Here is a 27781-nt window from a genome sequence, read left to right as displayed (position 1 = left end):
GTACTACCAGCACTAGCGTACATACATTATATGGTGCAAATTTCGTTAGAATCTGGCGGTAAATCTTATATACATACACACAACAAATAGCAGAAATGATAGACAGATAGAGATAGCTTCTACCTACGTTGATATCTCCTTTACTTAAACTATGTGAACCAGATGTCTTATCTCACAATTCTCACTAGTTGACTAAACATCGATAGTGTAACAATAAATCATGAAACAGATTTATCACCAGTTGACCTTGTGTAGTTTGTTGGGCGCGACAAACGGAATACTTTATGAGCGAAGTGGACACTCCTCTTGGATTTTTCAAGACAAGAGTTCAAATGATTTACCAAGAATAGTCAATTCATGATAGACATGAATAGCAAGTTGACAGTGCAGGCGCTCGCAACAGCCAGCGGCTAACCAGAATGGTAACCGCGTAAGGTGAAGCTTACGGCAAATCACAACAGAATTTAGTGTGAGTACTGTCGTACCCATTATTCAACGTACTGCATGCACAATGCACTGTTCGGGTTTTGGTAGTCATAATCTCATGTGTGTGCCAATGTTAACACCCACTCGTTGGGTACTGCCCCTCACTTAGACCAGAGAACATCGGTGCTAACCAGTAAACAATTCACACGGTATCGTGAGGTCTAGTTGAATGACGTTTTCAGGTCTTTCAGCTATTCCATATACTGTACCATATGTCTGCTCTATTTTATTTGTATACTTTACACCATAACAGCTTCTTAGGATTCACCTTGTAAATGAAAGAAAAGAAAGAAGAAAAAACAGTAAGAATACCCGTTGATTTATTTAAAATGGGACTTTCTTACGCAAAGATAGAACACGCTAGCTCCTCACTTAGATCCTATCGATGAGTGTATTTTGACTATTAATAATTGATGCTCTTTTCCCCTAACAATACAGATATATACACACTTCAAAAATAATAGTTCTATATAGGGTACACATTCAGTGACGACGCCAGAGGGAGGGGCGAGCGCCCCCTATTTGGTACTCCTACCCCCTAACTGCCACCCAGACTGCCCCCAGACTCGTATACTCTTAAAACATTCTATATATAGTTTTATACGTCATTATCATAACCAATCTCGTCAAATTGTAAGGTACTATCCATACATTTACTATATGGTTCAAGCTTTCTTCTTTAAGCGCTTTTTCCGATAAATTTTATAGTTCTTTCTCATGGTTTTTAATTTCCAACAATGAGAATAGGCTACATTGTAGATTCGATTCAACTGAAAACAGAACTTTCATTATGCCTAATAAACAACAATGGTAGAGTTGGTTGACTTGGTTTCTTCGCGTTGGATCAACTTTGATTGGAAACAAAAGAAAGGTAAAACCATTAATTATATTGTATACCAAGGATCTTATAAAATAGAGGATCTGCCCTTACAACAAAATCTTGAAATCATACGTCATAGTTTCGCCACCCCTACTCTGCCCACTCCGCCCAATAGGATCGCAATGTTTTGAGCCAACAATCATGGAGGAAACGAAAGTAGCCAATCAGACGATGGCAGAAACGAGAGTAGCCAATCAGACGTGCCGATGCTCGGTTGTTTTTTGGCTTCATCGATTTAATAGGATGACGATACATATGGGCAGATCCTCTATTTATAACATCCTTGTTGTATACATTAAATAACTCGTGTATGTTTATCCAGTTTTGAAATTTTCAGTTACACATTTTGTTTTATTTAAATGTTCTACCTTTTCCTGAAACATTTTCGGCATTCAGTAGTCATAGGGTGGGCTTATAACAGCATAATTTGCGAGTATCAGAGCTTAATTTTTAGAGATAGAGTTCTTTCCGTTACTGCTAATAATAATAATAAACGTATCGAATTAAATTGATTAGATCCCATTAAAACGTATTGTCAGAGTGCTGATCTTTAGTTAGTAATTGGTGTGTACTAGTGCTTCCTTAGTTATTTTGCTTCAAAGCACTGATGTGATGTCTACAATATTGTGTAGAAATGTACGAGCAACTGCTGAAATATTCGTAGTCCAACCCAAAAGGAGTGAGTGAACGTGAAATTATGAGTTTTAGCTATTCTACTCCGTAGCACTACCCTTATCAGATCTAAAATTGCGTCCTTTCAAGTGTTATTTGAGTTTGGGAAATAAGTAATACGTAGATGGAGTTAAACCTGGGGAATAAGGAGAATGATCTACACACTGAAATCATAGATCATACAATGTCAGTTGTGTTTGCAGTGTTTGATGGTGGACAGGTGGAATCCTGAAGGAACAGAATTCCTTTCCTTTCCTTTTCCGCGGCGTTGCACTTTCAATTTTTCTTTCAGTTTTGTGAGTAATGCAGAGATTCTGCATTAAATGTCTAACCCTTGGGCAGGTAGTCTATGACTATGACACCATCCTTATCCCAGAAGAATATTGCAAACACTATCTTAGCCTACTTCTGTTTCTTGAACTTCTTGGGGTGACGAGAAAATGAATGCTACCACTCCATTAACTATTCCATTGACTGTTGTTTCGTTTCAGGATCGTAGTTTAACAACCATGTTTCGTCCACGGTTACTATTTGTAAAAGAAATTGATCGGCATTACGGTCAAAGTGGGAAGACTTCCCTTGATGTCGTCACTCTTTTGATCTGCTGACAGAGTTTTGGCAACCCATTATGCAGAGAACTTTCGCATGCCCAAGTCATTATGACTTATACTACCGACGCATTCCAGTGAAATGTCCACAATCCCTGACACACGTTTTGCTGGAATTCTGCAATTTTCAGGAATAATGTCACGAACTGTATCCACGATTTCGGAGACATTCATGCTTTTGGTCATCCTGAATGTAAAGGGTCATCTATGGAGAATTCGCCATGTTTAGACTGTGTCGTTTACTTCTTCACCACTGTATATAACGAAGGAGAATCTCGTAGTGTTTTCCTGATTCCCTCATGAATTTACTTCGGTGACTTTTCTTGGTGTAACAAAAAATTTATGACAACTGTGATCTCGATGTTCGTGAAATTCACTGACTTTCTGGGTTGGCCTACGGGTTTTTCAGCAGCCTCTTAAGTCACTCAATTTATGTTTAGACTATCAAAAGTTTATTGAAAACTATTTCATGTGCAAACTTTACCTTATTTGTTAGAAATTTTACTTGAAATAATTTAAAATTATATAATATGAAAATAACAACAAAATATACGTTGTAATGTAACGTAAGTCAAATATAATAAAACTACCGTTTTTGGTATGAAAAATAGGCACCCCTCCACAAATGTATTGCCCCTTCTTTGCCCCCATAAGAAATTAAGGCTGGCGTCGTCACTGGTACACATATGAAGAGGAAGGATATAGTATCTTCAATTCACAGAAACTGAATAAGCTTTGAGAAAAAAAAAAAACTTTCATTTCCTTAACCAAAATCTTAACCTGTGTTTCCCAGAAAAAAACTAGACAATGATGTTCCTTGGGTGCGTGGAAGAACATTTTTTATTCTTTAAACCTCAGAAGAGGTATGAATAACGTATTTTTCGCACTCATTCCTCAATGTAGTAAGTTATTATAATTACCTTACCAACAACTTCCCGTATGGCAAAATATTTTGGTGTAGGGTCTCCAGCTTCTGTCAATGGAGCATCGTAGTCATAGGATGTAAGCACAGGCATATATGTGTCATCATAATTTGCTCCTGAAATTATCATAATTTAGATATAAGCATTGGTAGTAGAGCGATCTATATGTTGCAATAAGTGTCAGGACCTAATCTAAAATAAAGAAAGAAAGAAAATAAATTTTACATTCTGTTTTTATGCTCATTTATAACGCTTGTAACAATAGTGATTTTTGTCACGAGTGGCGAAAAGGAAGAATCCTCTTATAACATAGCTTCATCAGATTAAACATATATTGGAAAACAGAGATCAGGAGGTGCTGTATAGAAATAACTCACCACACCATGGCTAGTCAGAGAGTTTCTTAAAGTTCGCATGTACGAAGGAATGATTCTACAATCTCCATCACTGCTATGCTACATATTTAAATTATACAACGAATTTGGTGCAAATAAAGACAATTCTTCCCCACTACATCTCTTCTTCGACTTCAGGACATATACCAAATAACAATAATTACATTTGACACTCTTGTGTGGATCAGCTAACTTCAAATTGTATGCTTGTTTTTACAGATGCATCTAAATACATCAGAATGTCGGCGCAGCAGTTGTTGTTCCTACTCTTCATATTACCAAAAAATTCAAATTTCCTCAACATTTTACCATCTTCGAAGGTGAGGCCTTTGCCATTCGGCAAGCTCTTTTATTAATAAAAAAATTACAACTTTCCGATGCCTGTATCTGTTCTGATGCTTTCAATGTCCTTAACGCTTTGAGACACACCCATTGAAATATTAAAACTACTTGACTTCTTTTATATATAAAATTTTTATACCATCAACTTCAAGAACAAGGATATATTATACACTTTTTACACACGAAATTGCATTCTAATATCAAATTCCATGATGATACCGACCTAGTTGCAAAGTCTGCATGTACTGATGGACAACCAGCTTTTATTAAAGTTAGTCACTTAAACTTCCTTCCCATCATCAAACGAAATCAAGTCTAGACGTTAAATGCTTGGAAATCCAAAAATAGGCTCAGACCAGGGCGACACTATGGGCAAATCATATCTTTCTCAACCCAAACCATGACTTACTATACATAATTGGTCTCGATACAAAGTAATTCTATTCTACCGTCTTCTCTTTACCACCACCTTAAGGCCTCATAAATTATATCAAACACATAAATTGGCTACACCTTCATGTTGGTGTCAGCGTGATGTTGGATCTTTAAATAATTTAATTTTCGTTTGTGAACAATTTACTAAAGGCAGATATTATATGATCAACAAACTCCACAGAAAACTTGGTTATGGACCTTTTTCTGTCGCACAAATTTCAGCTACGACCTCTTGGACTCTCATCCAATTATTGATTGAATTTTTACAGATAAATGGAATCCCTCTCTAAAACTACCAAACTAGATGCACATATACTCTCCATTTCTACGTGAATACTTAAAAAAAAAAAAAAAATGAAGGCATTTAATAATGCATCTAACGAAAGTGCTTCTGGATATTGACACACCGACTTCACCTGTGATTTTTTTTCTTCCCAATTTGATTTCTTACGCTTATCGGAATACAAAAGGCAAGACCATCAATGCATAAAAAAAAAAAAAAAAAAAACTGATTCAATCCTTAGCGAAAACACTCATGAGATTGCCAGATAATCTTCGTGATCTACATACGTCCCGTTATGCATCACTCTCATCATCAGAGAACTGTCCGTAATCCACTTGACATTTTTCATCTTCCCACCAGAACAGTTTTCAAGATCATTACTAACATAGTTTTCTAAGTTCAACCATTCTGTCGAGGACTCGTCTTCAGCGTACGCAATATCTACTTTCTTCAAGGATTTTCACTGGAAGCAAGGAGTTACAAATGTACATTATACAATCCCTTAAGCAGAGATTTATCTATTTCTTATCTTTGAACAATTCTAGGGCCATAGCGAACTTAGCTACTACGGCGCCGCATCTCCTCCTTTGTATAACCTCTGTGTGAGGTTACCAGAACAAGAACAAGAACAATAGTGATAACAAGATACTGTTTTATTATCGAGACTAACGGATAATGGTTTTTTTCTGTCAAATATGTAGCATGGCCACAAAATAAAGAACGTTTAAATAAATGGCAAAAGAAAAAAATATTTAGTGGACACATAAACTTGAACCATCTCACCAAAGCGAAGCATTTATCATAACTTAATACCAGTTTTCCTACACTATTATTGTACTTGATTGTATCCACAATGTCGCTCACGAAGGTATTTAATGAGTTTCTATTTATTTATAACAAAATGTGCTATTTAAGGTATTTAAAATGTTTAATGAGTTTCTAAATTATTTATAACAAAATATGCTAAGGTTTTCGTGTTGTTTACGCAATTATATATCATGAAAAATGAATGTTTTACATACCTTGCATTAATTCGTGCTTTTCTTATCTCTAATTTTCTATTATGTAATTTTTATGTAAAAAGTTTATTTTCCATAGTTGAATCGATTTTTGTTTAAAAGGCGTATGTGCAGTAAACACAATTTTCGGGAAATGACAAAAAACTGTTTTTTTTTTTTTTTCACGAGTCGGTTCGGTTAATGAAAAAATAAAAATATGTGTAAATGTACATGGTTACTGATTGTTTATTAGCTATATAGGATGTAACTGTGAATTATGGTTTAATCTACAAAAAAATATTAAACTTGGGACACATACGTCCTTTTAACAGAAAACATGGTGACATAAAATGTGAAACCACGGTTTTCCTGAAATATATCTAAAATTTTAGACTCTGTTACATTGGTAGGATATAGTTGAAAGACAGAGATACTAATAATAGTAATTAGCAATAATAATAATTTGAAAGCAAAAATTTTTCTCCCAAAAATTACTTTTTTAAAAAAAATTTAATCTGTGTCAGGATAAGTTCTGATTTAACTCTTGTTGTCACTGTTTGCCTTACTCCAACTTGTAAAGTACTTTGGATCCATATCGGGAAATACTTAGGTTAATGCTGGCATATACCTTGGCCTATATGCTAAATAAAAATCCTACAAACTTTAATATTGTGTCAGAATAAAAGGTAAAATTTTCTCACGGAATCTAAAACTGTGGCTACAAAGTTTACGTTGATCTTCGGTATAACGCCAAAGTAGGCAATTATAAGTTTAGGTGGATTTTATTTATGTTGTGCGACGAGACATAATTGGAAATACAAGGAAATAGCATTGCATAAGAAAATATTGTGTTAATGGTAGATTTGTATTTTTAACCCAAACGAGTTTTCTTTAAGTTTTATTCCCCAAATTACTGAGCCTTTTTCCAGATTCCAGTACAGCTGATAGACTTACCAATAGGGCACATTAATATATTATAATATATCATAGTATAATATTATAATAATATAATTCAATGGATTATATTTTCAACATGTTCCAAGGAATACACTTCCTTGTAACACAAATCTTTGCATCTATCTTTAAAATACTAATTTGTTAAAAAAAAGTGAAAATCGTAAAAAAATGTTACATACATCCTTTTAACAGAAATCGATTCAGTTATCGTTGAAACAAAATTTATAGTGGAATACATCAATAAACGGCGCTCCCCAGTAAAAAAATGTTTCGAACAAAAAATGTTCAGTACACAAAATGTACAACTGTGTTCTTAGCATTGTTATTCACATAACTTATCGCTAAGCCAGAATTTCAGGTTAAACGTTTTGACAACAGGCGGACACAAAGTTCAGTTGTATTTAATTTGCAATATCCCGTGAGACTTTTCACATAAAATACATATTTTTTGTAGTAAACTGCACTTATATATTGTCACAGCCTCTCATTCGTCATCAGAGTGGGGTTCAATAGTTTGTACTGAATTTTCACACGACAACTCTTGACAGTGTAGGCACATGGGACAACACTACAGCACATCTTTCTAACATTGACTCATATTGGAACAGTTAGACATGCAGTTGTACGAAATAAGCGTTAACAGTTCAGATGGAGCAGTGCTTTCAGTCATGCACAGGAGGGGCTAAGGTACTTCTGCTTTTCATCCAACCCCAATCAGTAGGTTCTGTTGCATTCCCTTTCCATTCTTGGATTCACAGACACTCACGATAGGAGTGCTAAACTCTTTCACTATTTGTTGAGAGTAAAGAAGCAAGAGATCAAATAGCTTATTAATGATGTCGTTAAGGTGTGTATAGTAATGGGAGAAAAAGATTTACAGTTACTTTCTAAAATAGAATCTCACGAGTCTCTCATTTTAAGGAGATTAAACTGTGCATATAAAGTCCTCATTAAAAACACGGGTGTCTCTGGCGGGGGGACGAGGGAGACGCGTCACCCCCAATATTTTGAAGTACAAAATATTCAATATTTTATTCTAATTTAATTTCTTTACTAACGACAGAATATCATATAAATAATAATAATTATATTTATTTGGAATATAGTATTCAGGCTGTGAAACTATTGTAATCGAGTTCTTGATATACCTTAGGGGGTTCTGTAGAAGGCCGATGTCCTTCTCCATCATCTGCATATCGAAATGCAGATGAGGGGCACATTTGCATATATATGTAAATATGATAATTTTGTGGTATATTTAATTGCTTAACATTAGCATATTCAGTGCATATTTATTTAATATTATGAGTAATGAAGTGTGAAACACCGAGCATAGTACGTAAATATTAATACAATATTGTATTATATTGTATTTATTTCTTTGTGTTTATTTCATTTATAGGCATTATATAGCATATTAAACAGTTGCATCTAATTACTGCGTTATTGCATAATGTATAGCTTACAGGGGATGATGGAAGATATGATATTAAAAGCATAGATGAAGGATTAATTAAATAGGAAATAAGCAGATTCTAAGGGAATCATACATGAAAGTTCAGAACGCTGGAAGAGAGCTAGTGCTGAGAGAAGTTTTTTTTTTCTTTCCCGACTTGCTGTCGCCTAGACTTCAAGAGGTGAGGTCTCTCACAACTCACCATGGAAAGAAATAACCAGAATAGGAACTAAATAAGAATCTTTATACACAGGAAGTAGCCTATGAACTTCCTTGGTGAAACTACACTGAAGTTGATACAGTGTGTCGAAACACATCGTTTGTATTGTTTCAAAAGCCATAAACTTTTTCGCTGCTACATGCGAAATTTTAGTTTTCTATAGGTGTGATTTCCAATGCAGCGAGCTCAGGCGTCACTTCCTCCCCCCTTCTCACCAAAGACCAGTAAACCTGGCTAGCGAGCCTTTAGTTAGTTCCCGCAATGCAACACCAATTTGAAAATGTATACTCTAATTTGACTTATTTTCTGTGTTTAATATTAATATTTACGTACTAAGCTAAACACGTTCTTGGAAATACCGCATAAAATTCTGATTTATTTTATCATCGTGTTTCCCTTATCGAACAAGACACTTGGATCTTGTATTTGGTAAAAGTAAATAATTAACAAAGATGTTTCCTCAATCTCTCTCCAAGCAAACATGGCTGCATTAGTAGCAGACAGTTTTGAAAGACAGCCACAGGAATTGGGTGTACTGCTGCTTCTGAGAGAGATGACAGTTCATGAATTTTATATATATGTATTCTGTGTATATTTTTCTTTAATTTTATGTATAATAACCAATGTTTCTCATATTAATTTGTGTGTAATAAGTGAAGAATAACAAAAGTGTGTTAAAAACTCTCATAGTTCCTGCTGCGAGCAAAAGCTTCAGTGTTTACCGTCCTTGGTGTAGGGGCAGCACATGTCAGCAGGGTCAAGGTGAAGTTGGCTACGGAAGGTAGCTGAACAAGTGCAGTGGCAGATCGGACCACCTCAGAATATCGCTTCAAGGCAGAGAACCTTTTGTCAAAGGTTGCTTGAGGAAGCGAGTTTCTTCGTTTCCTTGTTTTTGGTAAAGACATATACTCGTTTTCATGAGAGAACGAGGTAGTTCAAGTTAGAATTGAGAGGCGACAAGATATAGTTTTTCGGTCAGAAGGAAGTCACTTGACTTCTCTTACAGAGAGTTTGATACCCGGGACAAGGTGTGAACAAAGTCCGGTTCCCCTGGATGGTCCTGTGAACAACTGTATACGCGAGTGTGTAGAACTCAGTTTTTCTATATATGAAGTTATAATCAATTCACAGAATGTGTAAGCCCTACACATATCTGTAGTTTATACATCAGTGGTGATTATTACATATAGTGACAATGGAGAGTGAACTTTAATCTTCCATTAGTAATTCTTCATTCTCTGAGTGCTACAGACACTCACTAGAGACCTCGTAGTTTGAATCTCGTCGAACATCCCATTTTTAATATGGGAAAACCTAGTTCTTCCAATATGGGAGAAATATATAACTTAAGATATCTCAAGTAGTGATATTAAACATAGGCCGGTAACGTCTTTATGCCGTGCCTGTCCTTGGACATTTAGAACAAGGCTTCAAGCAATTATTTTGCTTGTTTATAGAAGATACTAAAAGTTCCCTCATAGAACATCAGTATTCCTGTGTGCTATATCTCATACAGAACATTTTACTTCACAGTGGAATGAGAATCTAGAAGGACACTGTCACATTCAATTTAGAACTTGTGAACATCGTGTGAAAATCTGAACAGTGAATCAGCAAATTAAAATTTTATTTAATTTTATCTTCAATCTGTTTGTTTATCTACGCAGATAGTGAAATATGTTTTTCAGTTTGAAATATGTCTCTCCTCTCTAAACTGTTTAGAGACCAGAAACTCACGAATATGAGGAGTTAAAAGAAAGTTGTGTATATATATATATATCTATATATCTTCGTTTTTTTTATCTTATTAAAGGTCAGACAGACCTTTCTAACTTCAGGTTCATCCTACGTTATTATTTTTTTCTTTTTAAAAGAAATGAAATTGTGTTAAATTATCAAGTGTATCAATATATAGTAAGGTGTGTGTGTGGTAGTGCACTACGTATAGGTGATAAAATAATAGTGTATCAAGTGTGGATATCATCACATCTAGCATATTTATGTTCCTGTTTCCTATGTGGAAAATAAAACTACCATCTCTGACCAGAACCAAATGTCTACTCAATTTGCCGTAGGGTGAGTACCTGTGCTAATGATATGTTTGTTTCAGGAGTGTGACTCAAGGAGGCATTTTCCCCTTAATTGTGTATGTTTGACCACCTCTCTGTATGGGGGCTCAGAGAGAGTATTCTGCCCAAAGGACCAAATAACAGCCATGAGATAGTGAGTTCAAATACAGGCTGCTACCTGTAAAATTTTAAATTATAATTTTTTTTAACCTTATTGAACTTTAAACTGACTCACTATTGTAGCATCTTTGAGCATGGCTGTTATGCAGATGACCCTGAGATCTGCTGTTCCACAAAATTAAATAATATTGCTCTACCGACTTCATAAGGGAGTGGCGGCCCCTTACAGGAGAGTACCTTATCTCCAAGAGGGAATAGATCTTTTTCACAAGTTTGGTAATTTGCATTCTATGCAAATATTTCAGTTAATTTGAATATTCCCAGCCACTCCACTACTTATGCTATTTTATTTTATTTGTGTTGGTGTTCTTAGGTAGCAGTTGTTTCGGCTCTGGCTACCTGGCACCTCACATAGAAGTGGCGCCATCAGCGTAAAGGGCATGAAGTATATGTTATATACTTGCTGGTCAACATACAGTTTGTGTTAAAATTTTCGGCATATGTTGTTTCTCTTCCGGAAAAATTTCCAAGAACGAAGGTGTCTTGTGTGTTGAAATTTATTTGTGTCTTGAATATTTTTGTTTTACCATCACTGTGTCTTAGAGAATTCAGTTTTTTTTGAAACTTTGGGGGGAAGAAACCTTGTAATTCTGTTTGTATTTGTAAATGGTTGTAACGCGAGCACAGGCTCGAAGATTAGAAGGAAATATGGACACAGATTTTGTATTTGAAGAGTTCGCTCAGAGAGCTGGGGAGCTCTCAGAGGAGAATAGTGTTGTTGACGCGCAGAGCGCTAGCGAGCGTCCAGTCAGCGTTGTGGGAGACGCTGATGCGGTGGATACGGTTCCGCCAGTCCCCAGTAGGGAACAGGAAGTACCATTGCGGGAGGAAAGGGAGGTAACCTCGGAAACTACGAGAATGCCGGTACATAGTGTTAGCACCACAGTCAATGAGGGTAGCGTGGTGGAACAGAGAAGTTATTTAAATATTGAGGCCATTTTAAGCGAGATCTTACAAGGACAAAAGAAACTAAAGGAGGAATTAAAGTTAGAAATAGAAGCAAAACTTGAAGAGAATAGTAGAAGCTTGAAGGAAGATTTGAATTTGAAATTAGGAGAAAGCTCAAAGGGATTGGAAAAGTTAGAGAAGAAATTAGAAGAAAGCTCCAGGGGTCTAGAGAAATTAGATAAGAGTCTAGAACAAGTTCGTAACGAAACTAGACAGAATAGTGTAAGACTTGAACAGGCCATAGAATCGGTCAATGCTCGTCTTGAGGTCCGTTTAGATTCGATGACGTCAAGACTTGAGCAGAGTGAACGGGAATTGACAGAGCGACTTGAAATCACTACTGTAGAGCTGAGGGGGGAGATTGAAGGCGCTCGGGAAGATCTCAATTCACGTGTCACTGAAACAACTAGAAGATTAGAGGAGAATTACTCAGAGCTTTCTGAAAATGTTAAACAGGTCTCGTCTCGTGTCGAACAGACCACACTTACTCTAAATAATCAGGTCAGGCGAGTGGAAGTGAGTTTCGCTTCCCAACTAGCCAGGATCCGGGGGAACTAGAGCAGGAAACGCCACTCGATGAGATCAGGTCGGAATGTAACGGTAGCATCCAACAGATGCAAGACACCGTTCAAGACGTGTGTGCACAACTTGAGAAGAAAATGGAGGAGTGGAAGAACTCCATACAAAAGGAGACGAGCGAGGTGATTGAGGGGAGACTCGCAAGCATCTCTGTCTCCAGTGCACCAGAACGCCATACGTCACCAAATGAAACCTCGAGTCGCGATCTGCCTGGTTCTCAACCTGGGAACCTCGCTACTTCCCACGAGACAGAACCTGTCCCGTCGACGTCTCGCTCATGTAATCATGAGACGAGACAGCATCTCGCAACAGCATTTGGTCTCATACACAGGGACGTCACTTTACCTGTGTATGCTGGAAATGAATCAGAAACCGAAACCTACAACTTCCTACAAGATCTCGACCGGTACTTTGAGGTCACTGGAGTACCGGACGAGATGAGGCTCAGCTTCATACCTCGAGCAATTCGGAATACTTGTTATCAGTGGTTTCAAGTCAACCGGAACAAAATCCACTCATATGAAGATTTTGTACAAAATTTTAAGCAGTGTTACCTTAGTGAAGAGCGCCTGGCTAACCTAAGGGCGACTATTCTCACCTCCCACTTCGACAATCGTGTACACAAATCCCCCGCAGAATATCTGCTGGATTTGTTACACAAGAATAGTATTTTGGAGCCACGAATGTCTGATGCTACATTACTGAAGGTACTTCCGCGGCATTTCCCGAACTGGCTATTTAGGGCGATAGTCTCGTCTCGCCCTAAGACCATAGCAGAACTTTTAAATCTGGTACAGGAACTGCAGTCGTCGATGACGAATCGCGACCAGTTTTACCAGAGCAACCAGAGGAAAGGGGTCAACATGCTCCAAGTGAGCGTGGAAAATGAAGACAATAACCCCTCTGGCCATAGCGGTAAGCACGCTGCTCGTAAGAAAAATAGAACGAGAGAAAACCAGCGTCCTTACCAGAGACAGAGACATCCAAACACGAATCAAAACAACCTCCAGCGCTCCCCGCCTCGCAACCAGAGTAGCGGAAGTGGGTCGTCTGGCTGGTCACGTGGGGGGAACTCCCACTCCTCCCACAACAACAACAACGTTCGTGGAGCCCGCGGTAGGAGGGGTGGAATGCGCAACACGGATAGACCACAAGGAAATTCCTTCCGTCACGAGGACGATGAAATTCAGCTGTTGGAACGTTATGACCGTGCGCCTCCTCCTACCAGCCAAAACCAAAACAATACCAGGAGTAACCAATCCTCTTCTTCTGCTCCCAGAGAATGAGGATTGTCCGCATGTGCTTGGGACAACGGTAAGATGGAAATGGAGAATACGAGTACATCTGAGTTGACAAATTTAAATTCCGAGTATGTGCGACATTTAGAAGAGAACGTAGAAAATATACACTTATATGAAAATTCATGTGAAACCGCAGTTAAAGAAATTTTTGAAAATGTAGAAGAAAAGGAAGAAGGAAATTGTAAAATTTGTTTAGAAATTAAGGCAAAGAAGCATTTCAGCGAAGGCATGTTGGAAAATAAGTTAACTTTATTAAGTAGGACTGGAGAACACATCGATTTAGATAGGGCTGTATATGAAGAGGCCAATGGCATTTTTAAGAATTTATTTGATTCAAGTAATGAAGAACTACCTAGTAATAACGTCATCTCACTGCCAGAGATTAAAGTACTTTTGTTTGGAAAGGAAGTTAATTCTTTATTAGATACAGGGGCTTCTTGCTCCGCCATTTCAAAAGAAATTTGGGACTCCGTCTCAAATGGCCACCCCACACCCGCATTTTTGAGTGCTAAGAATATACGGGTACGTCTGCTTTCGGAAGTAAATCAGCGACGATCATAGGCCAAACGCTGTTAGTCATTCAGATACATGGGAAGGAATTTCATACACTAGGCATTATTATTTCAGGTCTGAACAGATCTTTGATTTTAGGTTCCAACTTCTTTACAGAATCTCGTGCCGTGTTAGACTATGACACCGGCCTTCTACATCTCAAACATCCTCATGATGTAGAAGTGAAATTTAGATCAGTAGATTGCGAGACTGAGGATCTAGTAGTTCGTTGTTTAGAATTGAATGGAGAGTGCGAGAAACCTTACAGTTTATTTGAGGAAGTAGATACTTTTGAGTGTAATTTTTCCCCGTCAGATGAAAGACGGAAGGCCATACGGGTTAGCGCACAGAATGAGCATAAGACCTGCAGAGAAAAGGCCGCTCGTGCCCCGAACTTGGATGATGGTAGATTCCCAAGTGCCCAAGAAATGGCAGTTCATGTATTCCCACCAGAAGAGTGGTTGAAAGTGAACACACGTGCCTCCCATTCAGATATAGAGGAGTTTGTCTCGAACTACTCAGATCTCTCAGCCTCACAACGAGATAGTTTGAAAGCTGTTCTTTTAAAGCACCAGGCGCTTTTTGATATCAAGCCAGGTTGCATAGCTAACTACGAGCATGAGGTTGGAGTAACGGACGAACGTCCCATAAAAACAAAATTGTATCCTTACCCAAAGAAATTCAGGAATTTAGTATCGAATGAAATTTCGCGTTGGGAGGCCTGGGGTGTGATCAAGAAAATGCCTACAGCATACATAAACCCTCTGGTAGTGACGCCGAAGAGTGACGGACGCATTCGAGTTTGTATTGATGGAAGAGCTCTGGCCAAAATTTCAGGGGATCTCTCCGACAGACCTATGCCACCCCTATCTGTTCTCCAAGACATTTGCGACAACTCTTGGTTCAGCTGCGTCGATGCAACTGAGATGTTTTTGCAGATAAAAGTGAAAGAAAGTGACCAGAAATATCTTGGGTTCCTACATGAAGGCATTTCGTATGTTTTTCAAAAACTTCCGTTTGGGACAAAACAGAGCCTTGCTTCTTGCGTTAGAGCATTAGATATGCTGATTGGATCAGAAGCTAGAGAGTACTGTGGCGCTTATGTTGACGATTTAATTTTAGCCGACAGGAGCTTCGAAGATCACATAGTACACCTCGACAGAGTGTTGGGTTTACTCACTGCGGGTGGCCTAACTCTCAGGCTGAAAAAGTGCAATTTCGCCAGAAAATCATTGAACATACTTGGTTTCCATCTTTCGCAATCCGGTATCGGCAAAGATCCGGCGAAAGTGAAGGCGGTGTTAGATTTTAGGACACCACGGAACGTAAAGGAACTGCGTTCCTTCATTGGCTACTGCCAGTACTATCGTTGTTTTAGTAGGAAGTACTCAGAAGTTCTCCATCCGTTGTTCCAACTTCTAAAGAAGAATGTTAGGTTCAAGTGGGAACCAGTACATCAGGCAGCGATGGATAGGATCAAGCAGATCTTCCAGGAGGAAGTAGTACTGAAAACCGTCCTGCCTGACAAACAACTGATTCTTGAGTGTGATGCGTGTGATATTGCGTGTTCTTCTCTATTGTACCAGCGTGATGATAATGATGATATTCGTGTCATTGCTTTTACATCACGTGTGTTCAATGCAGCGCAACGAAATTATTCTATAACGGAGAAGGAATTTTATGGACTAATAGATGGGGTTGTAAAGTTTAAACAGTACTTAGTTGGTACTAAATTCATAGTACGCAGTGACCACCTTGCTCTTAAGTTCATTCTCTATTGTAGACTTACAAACCAGCGCATCACCCGGTGGGCGATGCTGCTCTCCAACTTCAATTTCGAATTTCAGTTTGTCAAGTCCAATGAGAATCTGAGTGATTATCACTCTAGGTACCCTCCTCACACAGAAGAAGACCTCAGTGTTTCACGGAAGCCTATCCTCCAGGAGTCGCTGATGTCCATCCTGACGGAAATCCCATGTGAGTTGAGGAAGATGATAGCCATACTACCGGAGATGCAGTCTTCAGATCCTGTCTATGGCAAGATCAAGAAAGATGTCGAAGAGAAGACGGACTCACCAAAGGTGAATGGGGCTTGTCACCGTTTTGAAGTATTGAACGGGCGCTTATGTAAGCGTGACCGGGAAGGAGTCCGAATATGCATCCCAGAAGTGTTAGTAGTTCCACTGCTCGATTATTACCATTCAGATCGAGGGCACATGTCGGCTAGCAAACTACTTCCGCTTCTATCAGAATTTTTCGTATGGCCAAAGATGAGGGCAAGTGTGAGGCGTTTTTGTGCTTCCTGCGAATTATGTCAGAAAAGCAACCCTCCCCAATGTTATCGTCCGGGACCACTGAATCCCGTGGTAGTTGAGAAGCCAGGCTACTTGGCCTGCGCTGACTGGTTAGGGCCTCTAACCAAGGAAATTGGGGGAGTCCATTACATATTAGTATTTTATGATGCATTTTCCAAGCTAATTGGCTTGTAAGCATGTAGAAAGGCAAACACTACCACTGCAATAAGGAAACTGAAGGAGTATCTGAAAGTTAACCCTAGTGTGGAACTAGTCTTAACAGACAGAGGGTCACCTTTCCAGTCTAACCGCTGGAAAACAGAGTTAGCAGATCTTGGTATCAGGCACATCACTTCGACGCCATATTATCCCCAGGGTGAGATGGCAGAGGTCGCCGTCAAGGCAACAGTACGTTTACTACGTAAATTGTGCCATGATAACCAGAGATTGTGGCCCAAATACTTGGAAAAAATTGAGAAGTGCTTAAATTCGGCCAAACACCTGACCACTGGCGTGTCAGCCTTTGAGTGTCACTTTGGGCAGTCTATGTCTAGAGACATAGCCAGGCTGTTTGAAATCCCAGAAGTGGATCAGCGCCATGACGTGCAGTACTATATAGAAATTGCAAGAAAGAACCACAAAAGGAATGCTGCTGCACGAAAACGTAACTTCGACAAGTCACACCGTACTGTAGAGTACAAAGTGGGTGACCTTGTTCTATCTAGAGTATTTCCCAAGTCGGATGCTCTAGCAGGTGTGTCGAAGAAGCTCTTACTCTTGTACTCGGGACCATGGCAGATTGTCGCCACCACTGGTCGTAATATGTACACACTAGGGGATCTAGCGACTAAAGAAGTCAAGATGACAAGAAATGCTTTTCTATTGAAACCATATGTTTCTAGAGAAGAGAAGGATCACAGTGGTACTGGTCAATAGAGATGAAACAGATCACACATATAAGCATCACTTAACCGGATTTGACAACCTGTGTATATAGTGTTAGTGTATATTTCAGTGAACTAGTGTATTAGTGTATTAGTGTATGTATGGGAACCTATGTCATTTATGTTTACGTAACTTAGGGAACACTGAATTCTCGTTATTTAGCTTTTGTGTATTGATATTTCATTTATATTATGTTATTGTGGTGTTTAACTTTTTTTTTAACCTTGGATGTATTGTGTACCTATAATATTTTCAGGAACGAAAATGTGCCCTCCGTATGATCTACGTCCTGTACTAGAAAGTACAGCACCTAGAATCATAGGGGGGAAATTACTGTAGAAGGCCGATGTCCTTCTCCATCATCTGCATATCGAAATGCAGATGAGGGGCACATTTGCATATATATGTAAATATGATAATTTTGTGGTATATTTAATTGCTTAACATTAGCATATTCAGTGCATATTTATTTAATATTATGAGTAATGAAGTGTGAAACACCGAGCATAGTACGTAAATATTAATACAATATTGTATTATATTGTATTTATTTCTTTGTGTTTATTTCATTTATAGGCATTATATAGCATATTAAACAGTTGCATCTAATTACTGCGTTATTGCATAATGTATAGCTTACAGGGGATGATGGAAGATATGATATTAAAAGCATAGATGAAGGATTAATTAAATAGGAAATAAGCAGATTCTAAGGGAATCATACATGAAAGTTCAGAACGCTGGAAGAGAGCTAGTGCTGAGAGAAGTTTTTTTTCTTTCCCGACTTGCTGTCGCCTAGACTTCAAGAGGTGAGGTCTCTCACAACTCACCATGGAAAGAAGTAACCAGAATAGGAACTAAATAAGAATCTTTATACACAGGAAGTAGCCTATGAACTTCCTTGGTGAAACTACACTGAAGTTGATACAGTGTGTCGAAACACATCGTTTGTATTGTTTCAAAAGCCATAAACTTTTTCGCTGCTACATGCGAAATTTTAGTTTTCTATAGGTGTGATTTCCAATGCAGCGAGCTTAGGCGTCACTTCCTCCCCCCTTCTCACCAAAGACCAGTAAACCTGGCTAGCGAGCCTTTAGTTAGTTCCCGAAATGCAACACCAATTTGAAAATGTATACTCTGATTTGACTTATTTTCTGTGTTTAATATTAATATTTACGTACTAAGCTAAACACGTTCTTGGAAATACCGCATAAAATTCTGATTTATTTTATCATCGTGTTTCCCTTATCGAACAAGACACTTGGATCTTGTATTTGGTAAAAGTAAATAATTAACAAAGATGTTTCCTCAATCTCTCTCCAAGCAAACATGGCTGCATTAGTAGCAGACAGTTTTGAAAGACAGCCACAGGAATTGGGTGTACTGCTGCTTCTGAGAGAGATGACAGTTCATGAATTTTATATATATGTATTCTGTGTATATTTTTCTTTAATTTTATGTATAATAACCAATGTTTCTCATATTAATTTGTGTGTAATAAGTGAAGAATAACAAAAGTGTGTTAAAAACTCTCATAGTTCCTGCTGCGAGCAAAAGCTTCAGTGTTTACCGTCCTTGGTGTAGGGGCAGCACATGTCAGCAGGGTCAAGGTGAAGTTGGCTACGGAAGGTAGCTGAACAAGTGCAGTGGCAGATCGGATCACCTCAGAATATCGCTTCAAGGCAGAGAACCTTTTGTCAAAGGTTGCTTGAGGAAGCGAGTTTCTTCGTTTCCTTGTTTTTGGTAAAGACATATACTCGTTTTCATGAGAGAACGAGGTAGTTCAAGTTAGAATTGAGAGGCGACAAGATATAGTTTTTCGGTCAGAAGGAAGTCACTTGACTTCTCTTACAGAGAGTTTGATACCCGGGACAAGGTGTGAACAAAGTCCGGTTCCCCTGGATGGTCCTGTGAACAACTGTATACGCGAGTGTGTAGAACTCAGTTTTTCTATATATGAAGTTATAATCAATTCACAGAATGTGTAAGCCCTACACATATCTGTAGTTTATACATCAGTGGTGATTATTACATATAGTGACAATGGAGAGTGAACTTTAATCTTCCATTAGTAATTCTTCATTCTCTGAGTGCTACAGACACTCACTAGAGACCTCGTAGTTTGAATCTCGTCGAACATCCCATTTTTAATATGGGAAAACCTAGTTCTTCCAATATGGGAGAAATATATAACTTAAGATATCTCAAGTAGAGATATTAAACATAGGCCGGTAACGCCTTTATGCCGTGCCTGTCCTTGGACATTTAGAACAAGGCTTCAAGCAATTATTTTGCTTGTTTATAGAAGATACTAAAAGTTCCCTCATAGAACATCAGTATTCCTGTGTGCTATATCTCATACAGAACATTTTACTTCACAGTGGAATGAGAATCTAGAAGGACACTGTCACATTCAATTTAGAACTTGTGAACATCGTGTGAAAATCTGAACAGTGAATCAGCAAATTAAAATTTTATTTAATTTTATCTTCAATCTGTTTGTTTATCTACGCAGATAGTGAAATATGTTTTTCAGTTTGAAATATGTCTCTCCTCTCTAAACTGTTTAGAGACCAGAAACTCACGAATATGAGGAGATAAAAGAAAGTTGTGTATATATATATATCTATATATCTTCGTTTTTTTTTAATCTTATTAAAGGTCAGACAGACCTTTCTAACTTCAGGTTCATCCTACGTTATTATTTTTTTCTTTTTAAAAGAAATGAAATTGTGTTAAATTATCAAGTGTATCAATATATAGTAAGGTGTGTGTGTGGTAGTGCACTACGTATAGGTGATAAAATAATAGTGTATCAAGTGTGGATATCATCACATCTAGCATATTTATGTTCCTGTTTCCTATGTGGAAAATAAAACTACCATCTCTGACCAGAACCAAATGTCTACTCAATTTGCCGTAGGGTGAGTACCTGTGCTAATGATATGTTTGTTTCAGGAGTGTGACTCAAGGAGGCATTTTCCCCTTAATTGTGTATGTTTGACCACCTCTCTGTATGGGGGCTCAGAGAGAGTATTCTGCCCAAAGAACCAAATAACAGCCATGAGATAGTGAGTTCAAATACAGGCTGCTACCTGTAAAATTTTAAATTATAAATTTTCTTTTAACCTTATTGAAATTTAAACTGACTCACTATTGTAGCATCTTTGAGCATGGCTGTTATGCAGATGACCCTGAGATCTGCTGTTTCACAAAATTAAATAATATTGCTCTACCGACTTCATAAGGGAGTGGCGGCCCCTTACAGGAGAGTACCTTATCTCCAAGAGGGAATAGATCTTTTTCACAAGTTTGGTAATTTGCATTCTATGCAAATATTTCAGTTAATTTGAATATTCCCAGCCACTCCACTACTTATGCTATTTTATTTTATTTGTGTTGGTGTTCTTAGGTAGCAGTTGTTTCGGCTCTGGCTACCTGGCACCTCACAGTTCGTGAAGGTAAGCAGAAAGTTAACAAATGGAATCGAAGATAATAAACAGGTTGGGCTAGGTAGTGCCATTTAAATCACCTTCTTTGATGTCTTCCCCCAAATTTTACGTCCCAGAGACGCCAGTGATTAAAAATGTTAGATCACGTGCTCCACTGTTTTCGAAAATCTCGCCTGTAGGGAGAGCAGAAGGTGCAATTTCTAAACTTAATTTCTCTTAATCTCTCACTTTGTTCACCTTAATTTCTCACTTTGTATTTATGAAATGCCAAAAGCAAAGAAACGTTTTAACTGTTTAAAATTAATTTTTGAATATAGCACTTGGATCAACCTGGGTTTTTATTTCGCTCTGATTGAAATAATATCTTAAGGGAAAAGGGTTTTTATCTTTTTCCATAAACATATCCTATCTGTTCCAAGAACGAGAATTTCAGCTAGTACAGATGTAATAAACATACAACCTGGTTTCTGGCAATGTTATCGCGCACATGGCTATTGTCTCTGTTTCTCGAATTTTTTTGTAAATTTGTTGTGACCTGATTGTTTCATTTTCCCTTATAAAGCTATCTGAAACAATTACCTGATGTAAAACCGAAATTGGTTCCACCATGAAACATATATATGTTAACTGAAGCATTCCTAGCTAATATTCCATCAAGTGATTCGACAACATACGATGTATTGACTATTGAATGTGGCCTCTCCCAAAGATCCATCCAGCCTGGATAAAATTCTGAGTTCACCAGTGGACCACGCGGTTGATGATTTCTCATGGAGTGAAAGGCGTCCTCAATATCTTCACCTTGAATAAGAGAGTAAGTAATGTCATTTAAAACTTGTACAAATTATAATTAAATATTATAACTACTATGAAATTACTAAATTTCATTATTACATTTGTTTATTTTAAAATTGAGAATTTAAAGCCATCCTCTTTGTAGCTTTAAATTATAGTTGTAAATGTAGCTTGTAAATGTAAATGTTTCTTTCTTACTTTTGTAACGGATCAGTTCATCTCCATCACAAATTTTGTTTCATAGTTTACGATTTGTTATGTTATATGAGGTTTAATTAATTTACAAAAATTAATTAAATTAAAATGCTATTTGTGTGGTCATAATTAGAATAAAATTACGAAACCTTATAAATAGCTGTAAATTTTCATAACTGTTCTCCAAGTGGATTTGTTTATAACCAAAGGTAGTTTTGTGAAGTTTTAGTCAAAAAAAAAAAAAAAAAAAAAAGATCTTGAAAACAGTTCTTATTTCTGAAAGAATACATGATGATCGTTTTGGATTTTGTAATGGTCTGTCCACGCACCTTGATAAAAATTCAGCATAGCATAACAACAAAAGCTGCTCTTCTCTTATATTAAGAAAAAAAAGCAAGGAAGCAAAAGTTTGGTACGGTGAGTGTAGGGAGCGCCGAACTCTACTTCACCCCGGGCGCCGAAATCTAGCTACGGTTCTGCAAGTAACCAACCTCTTCGGCTATTGCAGATGAAGAAACTGAGTGACATAGAGTAGATGACTAGATTCTTAAGCGTGCTTTATTATTACTGCAATGTGTATTTGTGTAACTTTATTAACCGACTTAAAAATGGAGAAGGAGGTCCTCAATTCAGTTCAGCTATATATATGCTCTGGCTAGTTTTTTTTTCGTTAACTGATTTTGAAGATTCTTCTTTTCTTTGAAACAGTAGCCTATATCTTCCCAGTGGTCTCATAAAAACATCTCTAGGATCTGACGGTAATCTAAGCTAGACTATAAAACTCTTCAACGGATGGTTGGGTTAGTTACGCAAAGTAATATGCTTATAGGCAACCATAAATTCTTTACCATGATTATTGTTGCATAACAGCACAAGAAATTACAGTGCAAAATTTCGGAACACTTTCATAACACTAGTTAACAAATTTAAACTTTTTGTTTGTTACATGAGAAAAATCACCTGATCTTAAAGGAACTTTTTGCGCTGAATTCGAATATGCACTCGGTTTCTCTCCATCACGTACAGTTTTCCCGTAACAGAGGGATTTTCGGGAAGTTCCCTAAAAAATTTCCCTTTTTCAGATATTTTATTCCCCTAGCTCCTGTCCCCTTACATATAGTAACATAGAAATTATACCTAAGTATACCTCGATTTATATTTAATAAACCCTAAAAGTTTCGTAAAAATCGCTTTGTTCTTTCTAGAGAAATAAATATATTTGTATGTATACTGTGTGCACTGTTTATTGCACCTGATAGTAATGCTTTCAGATCTCCTGAGTTGGGGTAAAAACGATTTGCTTTATTACTACAAACACAGACATAAAAATGAATATTTACAATAGTCAACAACACACTTGTATTGCTCTCTGTAAAGTAGAAACGTGTATAAAAATAGAATGTACTTCCAACGTATATTTTGTTTAAACGTACAGTATATCTTAATACATATATATACAATTCTCCAAGTATTTTCGTTTTGTTCATGAAATGGTTATCAATATTTGTTATCAAGTGTAACAGAATGCAAAAGAAAGAAAGAATGGAATACAGACTCATTGTTGACAACAATGAACTAATGCAGTCTGAATTTTCCACTACGGTATCGTTTCCCCCCTCCCCCCGCGAATTTCTTTCTTTCTTGTGTTCTTGACACCTGGTGAGGGAGTTTTGTACATTTTTATATTGACGTGTGGTTTAACACTACTTCACTTTCAAAGTTGTCTTTGCTGCTAAGAGTGCTTTCATGTTTGATCTTAACGGCATTATACCCAACTAAGACCAGAAGTTTAGTTTGTGATCAGTACAATGGCGTCAAGAGGACGGCGTTCGTGTGTTAACTCACCAAATAGTTTTTGTTATGTGTGTGGCCAGTTTGTAGTTAAAGGACAGTGTAGATCCATTACGCCATCGGTGAAACTAGCATATTATATATATTTCGGATGTCGTGTGGGAGATCAGGACAAAACTTGGGCACCCAACATAATTTGTGCGTCGTGCTACGTCACTTTACTTGCATGGGCCAAAGGGAAACGGAGGTTCATGAAATTTGCTGTACCAATGGTGTGCAGAGAACCCACCAACCATCTGGATGATTGTTATTTTTGTCTCACAGTAGTTAAGGGACATTCTAAAAAAAGCAAATACACAATAAGTTATCCCAACGTTAAATCCGCAATTAGACCTATTCCGCACGGGGATGAACTTCCACTTCCCGAGCCCCCTACCAACTGGGAAGAGATATGGCCAAAAGACTCTGATGATGATCATGACCTTGATGAACCATCGACATCAACATGTACATCCAAGGATCCGACGTTCATCCCTGACTGTGTTCGCGAGCCACATTTCATCCGGCAATGTGAACTTAATGACCTAGTCCGTGATTTGCACCTGACAAAACAAGAGGCGGAACTTCTGGGATCAAGGCTCCAGCAGTGGAACTTATTGGATGCAGAAACGAACATATCAGTGTACAGGAAAAGGCATGTTCAATTTTCAAGCTATTTCTCAATGCAAGATAATGTGTGCGTATGTACGGATATAAATGGGTTGATGGCATGCGTATGTACGGATATAAATGGGTTGATGGCGGAGCTAGGAATTCCTTACGTTCCAGAAGAATGGAGGTTATTTATCGACGCGTCAAAGGTCAGCTTTAAAGCTGTCCTTTTACATAATGGAAATAAAAAACCTTCTATACCACTTGCGCACTCAGTGAAGATTAAGGAATCCTATGACACCATGTCAACTTTGCTAAATCTTATAAATTACCAGGACCATTGTTGGCAAATATGTTGCGATCTCAAGGTAGTTGGTATTTTATTAGGACTGCAGTGCGGTTACACGAAGTACCAATGTTTTTTATGTTTATGAGATAGCCGAGCTGATGACAAACATTATGAAGTGAAGGAATGGGAACCTAGAGTGAATTACGTACTTGGAGAATGCAACGTCAAATACGCTCCTTTGGTAGATCCTAATAAGATATTACTACCGCCACTTCATATCAAGTTAGGACTTATGAAAAACTTTGTCAAAGCCATGGACACATCTGGTGAAGGTTTCAAGTATTTGCGAGATAAGTTCCCTAACCTGAGTGATGCTAAGATTTCAGCGGGAGTGTTTATTGGTCCCCAAATTAGGAAATTAATGCTTGATGATAGTTTTGACAGCAAGTTAAACAGTGCTGAGCTAGCTGCCTGGACAGCATTTAAGTGTGTTGTGCGCAACTTTCTGGGCAATAACAAAGCTGAGAGTTACACAGAAATCGTACAGGACATGATACAGAAATACAAAGAGTTGGGTTGTAGGATGTCTTTAAAAATCCACTTTTTGCACTCCCACCTCAGCTTCTTTCCTGCTAACTTAGGTGCTCTCAGCGACGAACAGGGGGAAAGATTCCACCAAGATATAATGGCAATGGAGAAAAGGTACCAGGGACGATGGGATCCTTCAATGATGGGGGACTATTGTTGGGGTCTTGTTAGAGAATGCAACATTTCTTACAAAAGAAGGAAGTAGTGTACGTTTTTGTAACCCAATGGAAGTTTCATATATTGTGATAGTTATGATTGTCTTTTCACGACCTTTTGGTACATTTGTATTATTGTTTATTGTAAATTGTCACACTTGTAAATTATATTGTATTATATTTTATATATGTGTTTGTGGTAATAAAGCAAAACGTTTTACCTCAACTTAAGAGATCTGAAAGCATTACTATAAGGTGCAATAAACAGTACACACAGTATACATACAAACATATTTATTTCTCTAGAAAGAATAAAGCGATTATTACGAAACTTGGAGGGTTTGTTAAATATGAATCAAAGTATACTTAGGTATAATTTCTGTTAGTATATGCAAGGGGACAAGATCTTGAGGTGTCAAATAAACGAAAAGGGAAATTTTTGAGGGATTTTCCCGAAAATCCCTCTGTTAGGGAAAATCGTACGTGATGGAGAAAAACCGAGTGCATATTCGAATTCAGCGCAAAAAGTTCCTTTAAGAACAGGTATTTCCTTTTATATAACAAAACCTTTGTTAACTAGTGTAATGCTTTATACTACCTTTGTTGTTTGTAACACTTTAAACAAGTGAATTACATGTACAGTCGGTTAAGACTTTTTTTTTAAAGTTTTATAATTATACTGTTACAAACTTACTTAAGTAACACAAAATTCAATTTATGGTACTATTAAACAGCATTTAATTTCAGTTACTGGTGTAAAAGAAACTTGTGTACAAAATATTAATAAATAAACAGTAAATAAAATGTTTACAGTAATATTTACGTTCCATTATTTATGTCAACAACAAATTTAAAATAACGCATAATTTGCAAAATAATAAAACACAATGTGACTTGCTTTATTTATCAGTATTATGGCTTGGTCTTGCAACAATAAAGTGCATCTCCTCATATAGCCTCGCTGCTGAAAGCGACGTTAAACTCAACCTAAAGTGCATCTAATGTCTCAACTTACTACACAGTGTTTGAGGATGAAGAAGTAATTAGAGAGAGAAGTTGTCCTTGATTATATGCGTGACTTTGAGTCGCTAATTTTAAAGGAATACACGAAAGTTTAAAAGTTAATAATACGTAAATTTCACATTTATTGGAACTATGTTAATTTCATTGAAACTATGGAGGAAGTTTATTAAAGTTAATTATTTACTACGGAACTATAAGGATAATTACAACAAAAAAATTTCGTATTGATAATAAGAAAATGTCATTCTTTGCGTAAGTCTGGCTGACAGCATAGCCGACAACGTTTGGGAGATGTTTCCTGACACCAACATAAAACAAAAAGTATAGACCAACCTGGGTGCACAAATGTTTTTTTTTTTTTCGGAGTTATAGGCTGCCGAAAACATGAAGTGAAATTTAAAGGTCAATAGTTCCAAAACTATGAGACCTACCCTAATTGGGTCAAGACTTCACTTAGGAACTATTCAAATATCGATGTTTCAGAATCCTGCGGTACTTCCGCAACAATTTTTTATAGAAGTAGTTGGTGAGTACTTCAAATTATACGTCCGTAGTCCTACTCCCTCGATAAAAATGGTTGCGTGAGTACCGCAGGATTCTGAAACATCTATTTTTGGATAGTGCACATATTAGTTCTTAAGTAAAGTCTTGACCCGACTGCAGTAAGTTCCGTACTTTTGGAGATGAGGACCATTAAAGTACATTTTCCCTGTTATATATATATATTCAGTTTTATTTTGTTTAATTGATTTCGTCCTTGATATTTGATTTTTCTCAAATAATAACATAAATAAATCAGAACGATAGTAGCAGATAGTCGAAAAAGTAGTGAGCTTTTTGCGCACGATATGGCATTATTGTTCAAAATCTGAGGGTACATGAATCGCAGCGAGTCGGGCCTAACGTCATTAGACAGTTGACAGCTGAAGCTAGTAGATGTTCAATAATGCTGGAATTCTTATAATCAAGAGTATGGTGTTGCGCCGTAAAGATAAATGAATGGTTCGCAATTCGATAAAGGCGCAAATGCTGCATAGGCCCGTGAAGATATTTGTGCTGATTTTTGGACAAGATTCAGTAAAAGCAACAGTCAAAAGGTGGTTCAGTTACTTTTCTTCTCAAAATTTCGTTTGTCCAGGATGCTTCCGATGGTCGACTAATGATAGAAATAGTAGATGGTACTCTTGCAAGAGTCGAGTAATACTGCTATATAAGCAGTCGTGACATTGATAATGACGTAAATGTCCTTCACCAAATAGCGTTAAATCATTTAGAGAAAGCTGTAGCTACCAAAAAAAAAAAAAAAAAAAGCTCGATGT

The 27781-nt window shown here is 37.3% G+C and overlaps 1 protein-coding gene across 2 annotated transcripts in view; it reads right to left on the bottom strand.

Moving 5' to 3' along the window:
• The window catches only part of LOC145671132 (beta-galactosidase-like), a 101081-nt gene that overhangs the window by 15412 nt on the left and 57888 nt on the right, over positions 1–27781 (bottom strand). For both annotated transcript variants that reach the window (XM_081739931.1, XM_081739930.1), the window contains exons 7-8: positions 21555–21776; positions 3567–3685 (exon numbers count right to left, since the gene is read on the bottom strand). In XM_081739931.1, the coding sequence (XP_081596057.1) occupies positions 3567–3685; positions 21555–21776 (341 nt within the window). The remainder of the gene's footprint in view (positions 1–3566; positions 3686–21554; positions 21777–27781) is intronic.

Source organism: Thermobia domestica, chromosome 15, assembly GCF_964235325.1.
Source record: "Thermobia domestica chromosome 15, izTheDome1.hap1.1, whole genome shotgun sequence".
In the NCBI taxonomy this organism is placed as follows: domain Eukaryota; kingdom Metazoa; phylum Arthropoda; class Insecta; order Zygentoma; family Lepismatidae; genus Thermobia; species Thermobia domestica.
Note: the sequence above shows the minus strand (reverse complement) of the source record. Positions and strands in the feature narration are given on the sequence as shown.